This window comes from Falco biarmicus, chromosome 11 (genome assembly GCF_023638135.1).
Source record: "Falco biarmicus isolate bFalBia1 chromosome 11, bFalBia1.pri, whole genome shotgun sequence".
In the NCBI taxonomy this organism is placed as follows: Eukaryota; Metazoa; Chordata; class Aves; order Falconiformes; family Falconidae; genus Falco; species Falco biarmicus.
The window spans coordinates 30556783-30570941 of record NC_079298.1 but is presented as its reverse complement, the minus strand read 5'-3'; the positions used below and the strand labels follow the sequence as shown (position 1 = coordinate 30570941).

Below are 14159 nucleotides of genomic sequence, written 5' to 3'. Positions count from 1 at the left end.
AGTGTCCTCCTGCTTTCTGGGCATGAGAATGACACAAAGAGCAAGAAAAAATGGGCAGGGAGGCAAGGAAAAATTAAAAATATTGGCACAAGAAGAGTCAACATTCTCCCAGTTGCATTTTTCTCTAATGGCACCTCATCAACAGTTGCATAGTCAAGTTTTCTCATTGTTAGGTTTATGTATTTTAAAAGGTTCCCAAGACCATCAGAAGGACCTTTGCTCTGAGCCGGGACCCCTGACACAGGCTGGCACATGGACCTCAGGAGCCATGAGGACATGCGTGACAGTCTGCAACCCAACCCGTGCACAGCAATGCCTGCTGGTCTGCAGGTACATGCATGCTCAGTCCAGGCGGCGGCACCGGACTGGCCTCCACCAGCAGCGATCCCGATCCCGACTCAGGCAGGGTCAGACACAAAAACATGATACACACAAAGATGGTCAGAATGTGTTTTTCACCTCGACATCCCAGCAGGGGTTCCCCAGTAGTTTCCTGAGCGAGGTACACAGCAAGCGGGGAGGTCCCTGGCATTGAGGAGCGACGGTCCACCATGGTGGGGAACGTGCCTATTGCTAATCGGTTTTGTAAAGTGCCTTGTTGAACTGCACTCAATTCTGTATTTAAGGATGCGATAGCCTTAGATGTCCAATTTAATCCTTGTGTGAAGGCACAGGCCACATGTTCCAATTGTTTAGTTATGTGTTACCACCCCCGAGATCCCTACTAAGCTTAACAATTAAGTCCCAGAGCTTCTCCCTAAATCCATAGATTAATGTGTGGATCACAGGTACCATCTAAATTGTGCTGAGAAACCTCTTTTTTGTGATTAAATAAGGGAGGATACTCAAGGTGACTCTACCTACTGTGCAAGGGCCACCTGTGGAATTGGTGGGCACGTAGGTGTAAGTGGTGGTTCCACAGAGCAAAAAACACCCAAGGAGTAGGATGAGGTGTGCAGAGACATAGGTTATGTTCACGGTGATGTTACATTTGAGCTGTGTATTTGCCATAAAGACCCCTGGGGAGGTAGCATTAATGAAATTAAAGCACATCTCTGCTGGTGTAACACTGACCACGTGGGATGCATATGCAGAAAGAGGGCAGATTGGCTGATCATTGTGCTAACCATATCCAGGTATTCACATGGGTTGCTGAAAGTTCTGGTAGCTCAAGTGCTGGTATTGGATGCGAGGATAATTAATAACAATCAATTACAGATGCAGCTGAGACAACCTGTGGGTAGGAACATAAAAAAAAAAAATTTTCATGGGCTATTTGAGCTTGTTTTAATTCAGCAGGAGTGGCCATCTGGTCCATGGCATTACTATGTTGTGACTCAAGAGTATCTTGTTTCTGGTGTGTGTCCACGCGTCTTACAGCAACTGTTCACTGTTGGTCGACGGACCAGATGGCTTCCCATAGTGGTCCGCCCCATAATTCCTGATCATGAATTTTCCATTTTGCATTGGCTCCTGTGAGTAGCCAAGCCCATGAACCTTTATGAATCACTCAACTATCCATATACAGATACTGTGCATCTCCTTTAAAGCAATTTCAGCTGTCCATTGACTGGAATATCCTGTACCTGATGCGAAACAAATTGTCTCCAAACGCTCCTGTCCAAGAATATACAGCACTTCCATCAGAAAATCATGCCTTTTTTCACTTGTCAGCTGGCAAGTTTTCAAACGGAGGGGCAACCAGCACAGGAGAGAGATCAACAGGAGGAGCAGGCAATGGTAGGCCCTCAGGTTCAGATACGGCAGGCACACGTGTACATTGTATTTCACCTAACAGGGTGGCATGTGGAGTACTTGGTTCTTTTTTCCCTCCTTTTAAACGGGCATGAAGGTAATGCTTCCACTTCCCTTGGGTGGCAGCCTGTGCCACCCCGGCATGGGCCAGGACTGTATTGTCATTTACCCATGCCTGTATCAGGGTGGGCGTATGGACCGTGACTGGGTCGTGCCCAGTAATCCATCCTGTGCCCTGGAGAGCCCATACAACCACCAAGATTTCTCCAATGGAGTGTAATGACTTGCTGCCCCCTGCAGAGATGGTGACCAAGACCCTATGGGTTCCCTTCGAGTCTGCTCGCACTGTTGCCACAACCCCTCCGGTGCTGTATCATTTAAGACAGTAATCTCCAACTCAAAAGGTTGTTCTTCATAAGGCACAAAAACGTCAGTGTTAAGATTACAGCTTCCTTGCACAGATCAAAGGCTTGTTGGCGTTCTTTGGTCCAAGGCCACCAATTTAGCGACTGTAAAGACCACATCAGATGTGCTAAATGAGGTTTTTGGAGAACCTTTATACCTAACAGTCCAAGGAATGCTTGTGACTGACAGTAGCAAGCACTGGATATTGTTGAATTGTGTTAACACACCTTTTCAGAGATAGCTTTTGTGTGCCCTCTCCAGACTGTCCCTAGAAATTGAACACCAGCATCAGGCCCCTGAATTTTCTTTGGATTTACAGCCCACCCATTTTCTTGGAAGGCATTTACTAAAACTTCTAACTGTTCAGTTACATCCACTTTTGAGGAGCCCATAAATACAGTATCATCAATGTAACAATGTATAGTGCATTTTTGTTCTGGAGCAGGCGAATCAGCTGCTACTAGCTGATGACAAATAGTGGGACTGTGTTTGTAGCCTTGTGGTAAAACTTGGAATGTATATCACTTACCATTCCATGTGAAAGCAAATTGGTCTTCTGATGCTGCAGAAGTAGTAATTGAAAAGGCGGCATTCACTAAATCAGTTACTGCTTTCCATTCTTGGAAATGCTGGCTCACCCCCTCCAGCAATGTTACCATGTCAGATACTACAGCCACGAGAGGTGGGGCTGCTTTATCCAATTCCCGGGAATCCACTGTCATTCTCCACGAACCATCTGGTTCCTTCAGTGGCCAAACTGGACTGCTGAAGGCAAGTAAAGCAAGGCGGATTATTTGGTTTTCCAAAAGGGCTTCTGTTGTCTTTGGATTTCAGCTTTTCCCCCTGGTATTCTCTATTGTTTTACTTGCACAACTGCAGGCCCAGGTACTTCAACAGAGTCACACTTTGGATATCCTCTAATCAGTGTAATTATTCATGCTTGCAGTAAAGAAGGGTTTCGCCTGAATGAAAACAATCCCTGCATTGTCTGTATGTTTCGACCTAACAATACATCAGTTCCTAAAATACGTTCACTGATCGGTGCTAACAACACAAGGGTAGAAAATGCAGGCTTTTTCCTGATAGCTAAAGTAACTACAGCTCTTATTGCCAGTTACAGACCCCCCAGCCCACAGAGATGAGTTGTAGCTTTATGTGGACATACCACACTACGTAAAACGGTAACCTCTGCCCCAGTATCCACCAAACCTAAACCTGGTATCTCCCCACCCAAGTGCCATCACATTTGTGGGGGTACATGAGGGCGTCAGTCCCCACGCAGCAGGCTGCCATAGACACTCGGATTCGGGGGACCCCCTTCCCTTCATGGCCTCTTCCCAGGTAACTCCCACCGCGTGCTAGGAGCGGGGGGAGCTGAGGGTTTAATGAGATTTTGTTGACTAGAAGGCAGCCTCTGCATTCCAACAGCATTAGAAATCCAAAAAAGGTGTGAGGTTGGTAAGCCATTTATCTCGCCTCTTGACACTCCTGACTGCAACAAATCTGTTCACACTTGTCTCCTGGTAACTTTGCTAGCAGTTTTCGGTACTCCACCAGGCTTTTTCACTTTGCTTTTCTCAACTGCTTTCACTCGGTTCTCTGATACTCCAGCTATTGCTAAGTCCCTCCTTTTGGTTACCCAGCCTCCCACGGTTCCTGTAGCAGGCATCACAGTTCCCAGCAAAAGGTGTTTCAGCCCATTTGGGGCCCCTTTAAGAAACTGCATTTTCATTTGTTGGGTTATTTCTACTCCATCAGGACCAACAGCGTCTATTAATCCAATAGCTACCCCTAGTTGCTATAACATGGCTATTCCTTCTCCTATGGTCTGCTGATTTCCTACTGCTGCCGCTGGCTCACCCGCTGTAGGATATACACTTCCAACAGCAGGACAGAGCCACTGACATAATGAGGTAGGCACAGGATTGCCATCAATACGCACTCCAGCTATTCTGCCCTAATAATATTGCACTTGATCATCCATGGAGAAAGGGCTCATTAGATTTAACTCATCCCTCACCAAAGCCAATGATCCTGCCCCGTTATCCCAGGCTCTAACCATCCAAGCTAACAAGGTTGCTGCTGGAACATAGTTAGAAATTCATGTAATTCCTTCGGAGTGTATGTTCTAAGTTGCTCAATCACATTACCACCTATCTGGCTGATCTTCCCTCATCTGAACTAAGTCTAGCTTGCATGCAAGATAATCTCAATTCAGTATCATATTCAACCTCAGAGTCTGAACCAGAGGAGGTACCATCCCATGCCTCAGGATTCCAAGAATGACTTGATACAACAGCTTTAACCTGTGCAACAGGTGCTAGAGCTGTACCATACTGCCTCCAATGCTTATTCACTGTTCTCAGCACCAGTTGCTCAATTTTATGGGTTAAACCCTGACTCTTCTCAACTTTGGAAGTAATAACTTACTGCACTATGGTTTTTGCATCCCACAAATCCCCATTTTCATGCTCTGGCTCTTTCACCCACTGCTGTAAAGCTAACACATCATCATCCAGTGCCTTTATCCCAGTTAACAAAGCCCAACCGAACTTCCCTGCCAGCATCCGTGAAGCATCCGAAGCACTGTGAAAGGGCAGGCTCCTGAAAGCAGATTCAATGGCCTTTAGGGCTACATCCTCCCCCTTTGCCAATTCTGGCCAGTCTTCTGGAGTGGTCAACTTGCCAAGCAATGCAGCCAAAGACCCACCACCGCTCCACCTGGGGCATCCTGGCACACCACAAGAACAAGCAGCACCACCTGAGCTCTTGTTTTCCCCTTTCATCTTTTCCAGCCACAGCACTGCTGTTCATGTATCCTGCCAACTTGTTCGGTCCAGGCGGCAGCACCAGACTGGCCTCCACCAGCAGCAATGCTGATCCCAACTCAGGCAGGGTCAGATACACAAACGTGATACACACAAAGACGGTCAAAAGGTGTTTATTACCTCGACATCCCAGTGAGGCAGTGAAGGTTCCCCAGTAGTTTCCCAGGCTAGGTAAGCAGCAGGCAGGGAGGTCCCTGGCACAGTGGGGCAACAGTCCATGGTGAGAACAACAGGTGGGAGTTTCTGAAGCTTTTATGTGAGTTTGCGCATGAGCATTGTGTTATAATTACCTAAGCATCCATGCAAGTGATCACACCAAAAGGAACACAGCTAGCTATGGGAGAGTGCTTGATACATAACCAGTTTGGGAATACTTAACCAAGGACAACATGCATAACAATATATTACAATGTAGAATAATGACCTCTAATGCCTTGAAGTGCTTCATTACAACAAATCCAGGTTATAGCTGTACTGCTCTCCATCGCCTATCTCCTTGCCATTTTTAACATTCCACATTTAACTCTACAGTACATCTACAAGCACACACAGCTAAACAGATCATGGGGCTCAATGGTGTGTTCTGGGCAGCCAGAATTTGTAGAGGAGATGGGTTCAAGCACATCCACTCCCAGAGGTTTATATGCACGCGAACACACACATGCAAGCACTGATGCTCACCTTTGCACCTCAACTCATCCACAAAATCCTCACTCTGGCTCCACAAAAAGAATGCAGACACCCCCACCATTCAGCCCACTATTTCACAAGAGGGAGCTTGCTTCTGAGGACAGGAAGCCTTCAGTACTTCCCAACATCTTTTCCTACCAGATACCCATATGGGCCAGAAGCAATTCACCTGAACAGTGACAAAACCATCCACCACCTTACCTAAACAACCAAGAGGCGCCTCCACAGAGAGGCAAAAAATCCCAGCTTTTTGGGTGTTTTATAGTGCTGCAAGACTATCTTTCTGTGCAGAGGAGATGGGGGAACCTCATTCGCAAATGAGTGTGGAGTCAGTTTTCCAGGCGAGTTTATTCCAAGTTTGGATCTCCTTAGGCTAATCGAAAAAACATAACAGTCCCAGTTTGAAAAAAATTAAACATGTTTTCAACAGCTGAAAAATATTTCCATAAGCAATATACAATCATTGTGCAAATCTGAGCATTAGCAGGGAAACAAGCAAGCCCTTGGACAATCAGATGCACGTTGCATGCCGTAGGATTGCAGGAATGGGTTTGTGCCACCCAACCTCCAACATCAAAGCTCCGAGCTGGCTGCATGCTATGGCTGTATGGGCACAGCTCCATGCAAGGGAGACGAGCCTGGCAGGCGGCCGGTCATACACCACCGGCAGCACCGTTTTGGAGACAAGGAATGCTTGTGCACAGCCCTGCCTTGCAGGTGCAGAGCTAGTCCTCTCCAGGAGGAACCAGTCCCTGCAGCCCCCTTGATGTCAGCGACCTTTTTCAGGTGAGTGAGGGCTGCTCACAGCCACAGAGTGTTGTGGGAGCAGGCTCCTTACATCTATTCCTTGTGGAAACAACTCCGGCATCCCCCAGAAGTCGTCCTTCAGGTCCCAGCAGGCTGGCCTAGGTGAGCCTCTACCAGATCAGAGGGACAACAGGCCAAGGGCAGCTCTACAGCCAGACCATTGCCTAGACATCACATTTCCTGGCTGCTGTGTTTCAGGAAGGCTAAGAAGAGAGAACCCATGTCATCTGAGGGGTAGATGAGCAGCTTATCAGCGCAAGCAGTAGGCAATATTGATGCTAGCAAGGAGCTCCAAGTCCTTTTCCTTTATCAGAGCCTCACATTGTCTGGCAATGCCCAAGCTCTTCTCCTGCCTCCCAGATGCATTGGGTATATGGGAGCTGTCCCACATCTCCCAGCTCTCTGTAAGGATCGGGGCCTTAATCTCCCCTTCACACAGGAAGATAAGCCCAGAGGGCCAGAGGTAGTCAAGGGGGGCCTGGGCTGGCATTCAGCTTAGCTCCACTCCAAAGCTCATGGTTGTTACACCAACACTTCTGCAGCATCTTTCATTTCTTAGCCCAAGTCCTCCATGCTCTGCCCCTGCATGTGCTGTCTCCCATCTCCTTACCCACTTTCTTCAACTCTTTTGCAGATGAAGAAATAGGGAATAAAAGGAGGTAGTGGTGGTGGGATCAGGCATGGGATAGGAGGCAACGACATCCTACGGAGAAGGGTCCTGAATGTCTGCAAAGTGACTGTAATTGGGATTCTGGCGTAACCTGTTGTAGACATAAATGGTAAGTGCTGGAAAAAGCTTCAAGAAATACTCAGCATGGTCTTCTATTTTGGCAGTGATCCTGAAAAAGAACAAAACCAAAATGGATTTTTAAAGCTTTGCCCAAGGAGTCAAGTGTCTATGATGCCCTGGTTCCCCCCTTGCAGAGAAAAAGCCATTCCAGAGGATTTCTGGTAACACAGGAAGTTATTCCTAGAAATCCTTGAGCTGCAACTTTTCTATACATTCCCTAAGCTTTTCAACCCATTTTTTTCCACTATTCTTCCAGCACCACCATCTGCCTAATCCCACCTGCATCTTCACTGAAGACCAGTGCTGGCCACCACCTTCAGTGAAACCATCACTAGGAGCTAACACCACCTCTTAACCTCATGTCGAAGCACCCATGACTATAGAGGGTTGGAGACTCTGGCATCTCTTTAGGAGTCAGGACCTCCTAACAGGACCTGGTGCTTCCTGATCCATATCTCAAAGCACTTCAGCACAGTAAATATCAGCACTTTGGAAATACTAGCAAGGTAGGCAAGCAGGCTTTTCAGAGGTTTAAAGGGTGATACAAATATTTAAGAGTGATCTAAAAAGCTTCCTGGAGTTATGGCAAGGAACATCAGCATGCAGCAAAAAGAACAGCCCAGAAGGACACGTTCACTGTGCCCTCTGCTGTAGAGCCACGTCTCCAGCCTGCAGGCTGCTCTGCAAAGGCAAGGGTGCAGAAGGAGCTGTCACCAATTCTCTGGAGCTGCTGGAATGGAAGGCTCTGGGTGAGGATAGTCACCTGTGGGAGATGATCTGGGACTCAGATTTTTGCTTCGAAATCTGAGGTCCAATCCTGTGAACTAACTTCCTTTTCCTACCCTCAGGAAGGTGACCGAGGGCTGACTCCAGGCTGCGTGCTGCCGTGACACGCAATCTTTCACACACTATGGTGCTGCCAGAAGAGATAGCCCCTCTAACAAGATGAGCTTTGACGGACTTCCTCCCACATCCCAGTTGTGTTCACCCTTCTAGAAAACTATCTGAAGAAGATTTTGCTCTCAAGCTCATTGACACTTGCAGATACCCAGATGCTCCCTGTCATGCAGCTGTGGCAGGGGCAAGGATGTGAACACGTACCTGGTATCTGGGTGTTCATCCAGGTTTCTGATGAGCCTCAGTAGGTCTGTGACATCATTGCTATATTTAAATGGTACTCCTTTCCTAGGATTTTCCATGATATTCAGAACATCTTTGTCAATCTGAAAAAAAAAACCAACCCATGTAGATGATTTTCTGCTTTTCACACACCACAAAAGCAACACGTCTACCTCCACTCACCACAACCACTGCCTTTCTGCAGGGACATCACTGTGCATGGGCAGATCTTCTGACCCTTAAAAGTGTATTTGCCAACACGAGCAGAACAGTTCACTCTGCAGGGCATGTGCTATACAGACCACCTGAATCTGCTAAGTGTTCCCTCTCCTGCCTTGCCAAAGCATGCCATTCACATTAGGAATGTCAACATGGCACAGGAGATTTTTCATGGATGCCTGGGTGCAGGAAGGACTCGGGAGTTTTGATCCAACTGTCCCACTGCTGAGAGGATCACACGCGCTGCCATACTGAACCGAGACTGTCCGATCTCCAATGATGCAGCATGTCTTTCCAGGACGGCACCTGCAAAAGCAGGCCTGGTCTCACTGCCTTTGAGCCAACCTAACAAAACACTTTCACCAGAAAATTCCTGGCCACAAGGGCCAGAAGTCCTTGTCATAAGGGGTCACCAACAAATGCCCTTGAAGGTGTGCCAGCTAATTCTACAATGACACACACCCCTACTACCACCCCAGATAACAGAGCTCTCTTTAGCAGAAATCCCTTTGGTTTATTTTGACTACATGGCTCAGACTTAATTGTTTCCCCCAGTTACCTGTATCAGCGTGAAGCTACTTCTTCCAGTCACAGTTTTGAACAGGACCTGTGAAACACTCAGGAAAAGCTTCTGCCTAAATGTCTAGCTCAAACCTTGCATCAACCCAACGGGAAGAGGATTACCTTTTTGGTCCACCGTGGATAAGGAAAACTTTTGGTAGGATTAGGAGCTTGAAAGACAGTTTTTCGGTTCTGGAGATCTTTGATTTTATTCCATATGCTCTTCAGGAACCTGAACCTCCTGTGCAATAAGGAGCTTCGTTAGCTGCAACAGGACATGGCTGTTCCCAGCACCACAGGCAAATCCTGTACTGAAAGCTTTTCCTTTGTATTGCCAGGACTTACGTCTGTTTGCTCCAGAAATAGGGATGTTTGCTCAAACCTTCCAAGCCTCGTTCATCGTGAGAGACCAGACTACTTACAAGGTCCAGAGCCTCATGGTAGTCAGGGGAATCAGCAGCCAGATCCTCAGTACTGACTTGCTGAAGGGGTTTCCTACCCCCCGTCAAAACATACAGCACGAGCCTCCTGAGGGCCTGCAAAGAAATACATCACTGCTTACGTGCCAGATGCATGACGCTTCTTACCAAACAGAAGAGGACTAGTATTTGCAAATGAGACGACTGCGTACACGAGCACCCACATGCAGTTACAGGTGCACAGAAGCATACAAATATACACAAGCTTTGAAGCTATGTGCACAAAGGCAGAGGAGGCAGGCACTATAATCATGCTCACAGTGTATCTGTGGCTATCCCAGCACCAGCCACAGCCTTGCATCCTAATCACTATCATTATTATGCAGCATCTATATGTTGCTTTGTTATATATTATACGGGCTTTCCCAAAAATCAAGGCGTTTCCTAGTTGAGGATGCAGAAAGGCTTCCCCTAGAGCTCACAGCAACAGAAAATATCAGCCAGAGCCTGAAATTTTAAATCATACATTGATTTGCAGAGAAGTTACCTCTAAGTCTGAGTTTACAAGTTCTTTTTTGTCTTCAATCAACTTCCTTTTATTATCAAAGTCTGCCAAGTAAATTTTGCCACCTAAATCTGAGGAAACAAGAGAAATTGTTAACAAATAATAATGGAAAACTTTAATACAGTCTGTCACTGACTTTTGTATGGCCCCTTCTTTAGAAAACTGTTCTCTGAAGTGATCTGCTGTAGGTTGATCTGTCTGCACAGCCCTGGAAAGGAGGGCAGATCTAATGAGACATGTAAAGTTCTGCTCACTCCTCCATGGCTGTCTGCGAACATACAACATGCAAACATCTATACATATTCAAAGAGAAGAGCTAATGCCACAGACATCCCATTCTGTATAGACACACACAAACACCCACCCACCCCTTTTTTTTGGTAGTTATGAAGCATCTTCTCTAAACTACAGGCAACAGGAAAACAAAATAAAAACATTGAGAAAGCAAAAGATAACCTATGAAAAAGTTGCTGGGATGCAGATCCTGGTGAGCAAATCCGAGGGAGTGCAGCTCTCTCACTGCCTGGAATATCATCTTCAGAGCATCTTTGTAGTACATTTGGTCTTCTGGTTCCTGCAGATGTTCTTCAAGGTTTTTCTCCCAGAGGGGGAAGCACAAATACATGTAGCCTTTCGCCTTCTCAAACTGGAAAAGCTTCAGTAGGCATTCACAGCTACCACATTGTTCGAAGAATCTTTTCTCTTTGTCACCCTCTGTACTGCGGCTTATCCTTACTGCTACCTCTGTCCCACCGTGGAGCCCCAGGTAGATGCCGCCCTGGGAGGTGTTGTGAATTCTCTGCTTGATGTATTGAAACGTCTTCAGTTTGCCAATCATAGGGCGATATATTGCATAAAGTTTTTTCAGCTGGTCCCTCCAGCGCTTGCTGTTTGGCTCCCAGTCCTTGAGGGTTTCTGGAACAAACCTGGCATTGTGCTGGTGAAGAAGACGTGCCATATTATGAGCGCGGTTCCGATTTGCAACAGCGATAAGGTTCCCAACATCAGTCCGTGCTCCTTTTTCACACAACAGCTTTGCTATGTCGCAATCATTTTTCTCTACAGCCACCATCAGTGCTGTGTTGCCCTCCTCATCTGCATCATCAATATCTATTTCACCCTTCTCCAATAAAGTTTTCACCAAATCTGGGCTCCGCATTTCAACAGCTAGGATGAGGGCAGTTTTCCCACATTCATCTTTGCTTTTCACATCAACACCGCAGTCCAGCAGGAAATGGGCTATGGAGACAGCAGACTCGTATTTTTCCTTGGCACAACCTTTCTTAAGGGCATGGATCAAGGCATTCCTATCTTTGTTGTCACGAATGTTCACATCAGCCCCCATCTCTTGGACAAGAGTTTTGACAACTGAGAAGTAGCCCTCCCGACAAGCATCCATCAGTGCTGTCACACCTCCTTTATGCAGGTTCGCTTTCTCTTCACTAACTGCCCTCCTCAAATTCACATTTGCTCCTTTACTAAACAGGAATTTCAGGGCTTCTTCATTCCCATACCATGCAGCCTCCATGAAAGCTGTGAAGCCGTTATCGTCATGGTCATTAATATTTAACCCACGGTCAAGGAGGAGCTTTAGTATATTCACATTTCCTGCTATCGCTGCCTCGGTAAATGCCGTGCCACCGTTGTCCTTCCTGGTATGTGGACAAGCACCCTTGTCCAGCAGAAGCTGGACCAGGTCCTCATCATTAGCTTGCACAGCACTCTGCAGCGGTGTCCAGCCACTTTCTGCTTTGGAGTTCACATCTGCCCCTTCCTCCAGCAGCCTCAGCACATCTTCTTTATTACTGTCCCTCACAGCAGCATTTAACTTGAAGGCCAGGTCTTCTGCTGTCTCTGTGCTGGAAGGGGTGGATGCCTCCTGCTGGCTGTGAGCTGTGGGCTCCATGACGGTCAGCAAAGGGCTCTGTACCTCTGACCTTCCTAACCTGAGCCCAGGGATCCCACGGGAGGATGGGAGAGGTGCAATGCTCAGTGCCTTTGTTGTGGGGGATGCTCTGGGTTTGGCTGATGAAGCACACCAGGCAGGAAAGCCTGCTATTTTAAGGGCTTTATGGTTTTCACCTAATTGATAAACAGAAAATCTGGATCGATTACATTGTGAAACCTCACTATTTAGATTTGATGTCCTGCAGGTCTATGTGAGGGGCAACCAAGGACAGCAATGGCAGTGCCAGCCGAAAGAGCTAAGGCCTGGCAAGAAGCACAGCTTTAGCAATTACCCAGACACATGTACTCATCCTGTTTGCTTGCCTGGTCTCCACACTAATTGCAACCTAGGCAGGCATCCCTTGGGGTGTCTGGGTGAGGGGACGGGGAAGAACCCAGGGTGTTCTTGCTATAAGTTTTATCTCAGACTTATTCCAGGTTGCCTAACAAGCCTGCCCCCAGCGATGTTTACAGGTGGAGAACGCAGCAGGCAGGCAGAGAGGGTCATTCCCCTCCGGTTCTGGGTGGCAGCCACACACGTGGTCCTGGGAAGTCCTGACCCGACACCTGGAATGAAACAGGCAGCCAACCTGAATCCCTCCTGCTTCCATAGGCAGTCAGGAGATCCTGCCTGACCAGAAGCCTTTCCTAAGCTTTTCATGACATTAAGATGTTAATTAGGCAGGACCTGATCCATCTATGTCTACTTAGAAAACCTGGAACCCCATTACCCATTTTCCTGCCTGCAAAAGCTGGTCCGAGTGACCAGCACTTCCGGGAGTCACTGTCTGACAAGCTGAACAAATTATCTAAGCAAATCAGAAAACGGACAGAGAAGTCTCAAGGAATAAAGCCAAAGTATAAGTTTACATGAATTTACCCTCAGGAAAACCTAGGATCATTTTAGACCTGGCTGTCCCCACCCCCACACACACCCGGAAATGAATAAACTATTTAATTGATTTAGCTGCATCCCATTTCCTTCCAGTAGCTTCTAGGTCTTCTGCCACATATATATTAAAAAAAGAAAAAAAGTTACTTTCCTGGCTCAAAAAGCAGCACAGCATTCCCTGGGCAGCGCGAGGCTCGAGCTCCTCTTCCTGTGGTCGGGAAGGCAGAAGCCGGGGAAGGGGGAAGGCAGGGGCTGCACGACTGCCTCCTCCCCAGCTGAGCACAAGCACAGAGCTGCAAGCAACCTGCCCTAGGAAATGTTTAAACATTTCTATCCCACCCCATGACCTTGGGCCAGGAGCTGCATCACGCCTGCGCCATCATGGCGCCACGCTGGTCTGTCAAGGCGTGAACCCTGCCCGCGGCACCCACCGCCACCATGGCGGGATGGCGAGGAGGGGGTCCCTCTGCACGGCCAGAAACCCAGCCAGGGCTTAAAACCCCTTCAAAGCCAGGGAGCAGCTTTTCCCAGCAGCTGCTCTTCCCTGCTGCTTCCCAGCGAGCACCCCCGGATAGCATTTGCTTCCCAGCAAAGCCCCCACAGACATGCTGTCCCCTCCCAGGAAGGAGGAGCTCCAGGAGCATTTTATCCACTTGCAGGGGGATGCTGAGGGTTTGGGGAGGCGTTTGGCACCTTCAGCACACAGCAGAGAGGTTGTGAGCTCAGTGCTCTCCCCGTACGCGCCGCCCCCCCCCCCCCCCCCCCGCCCCCAGACTCCGTTTATAACATATGCTTAGCAGTGGTTCAGGAGCGGAAGGCATAGGAATATTAAATATACCAGTGCTGGGGGTGTGTGGTTGTTTGGAGGGGGTGGGGCAGGGGTTTGAAGTCTTTTATTTTAAGCTTTTCTTTACCTTTTGGTAAATGTATCCGCATGAGGAAACTAGCCATGCTGCTGAATTTCCCCAGGAGCTCCAGGTCCATTCGCGCCACAGGCAGCATGTTGCTGACCATACCCACACCAGCAAGCGGGCAGCTGCCCACTGCCCAGGCGCCAGCCTGCTCCTCTGAAGGTCTGTGTACACCCAGTGCCGCCCAAGGCAGCCCAGTTCTCCAGCCCGTCCCCTCAGCCTGAAAAACATGTGCAGGTAAAATGTGAAGG

The 14159-nt window shown here is 48.0% G+C and overlaps 1 protein-coding gene across 4 annotated transcripts; it reads right to left on the bottom strand.

Annotated features, from left to right (window-relative positions):
• Positions 1 to 6007: 6007 nt before the first annotated feature.
• Positions 6008 to 13577, bottom strand: RNASEL (ribonuclease L). Of its 4 annotated transcripts, none has more exons than XM_056356047.1 (6): positions 10615 to 13577; positions 10141 to 10229; positions 9520 to 9710; positions 9298 to 9415; positions 8377 to 8498; positions 6008 to 7246 (listed from the first exon to the last, which is right to left on the bottom strand). In XM_056356047.1, exons 1-6 carry the CDS (start codon positions 12062 to 12064, stop codon positions 7189 to 7191), a joined length of 2028 nt encoding a protein of 675 aa, XP_056212022.1. In that variant the 5' UTR covers positions 12065 to 13577; the 3' UTR covers positions 6008 to 7188. The 4 variants fall into 4 exon arrangements, 2 of the variants coding, with proteins under 2 accessions (XP_056212022.1, XP_056212021.1); XM_056356046.1 differs by having other exon boundaries at positions 6008 to 7324; positions 10615 to 13575; XR_008824656.1 differs by lacking the exon at positions 6008 to 7246 and adding an exon at positions 7298 to 7324 and having other exon boundaries at positions 8377 to 8919.
• Positions 13578 to 14159: the final 582 nt, after the last annotated feature.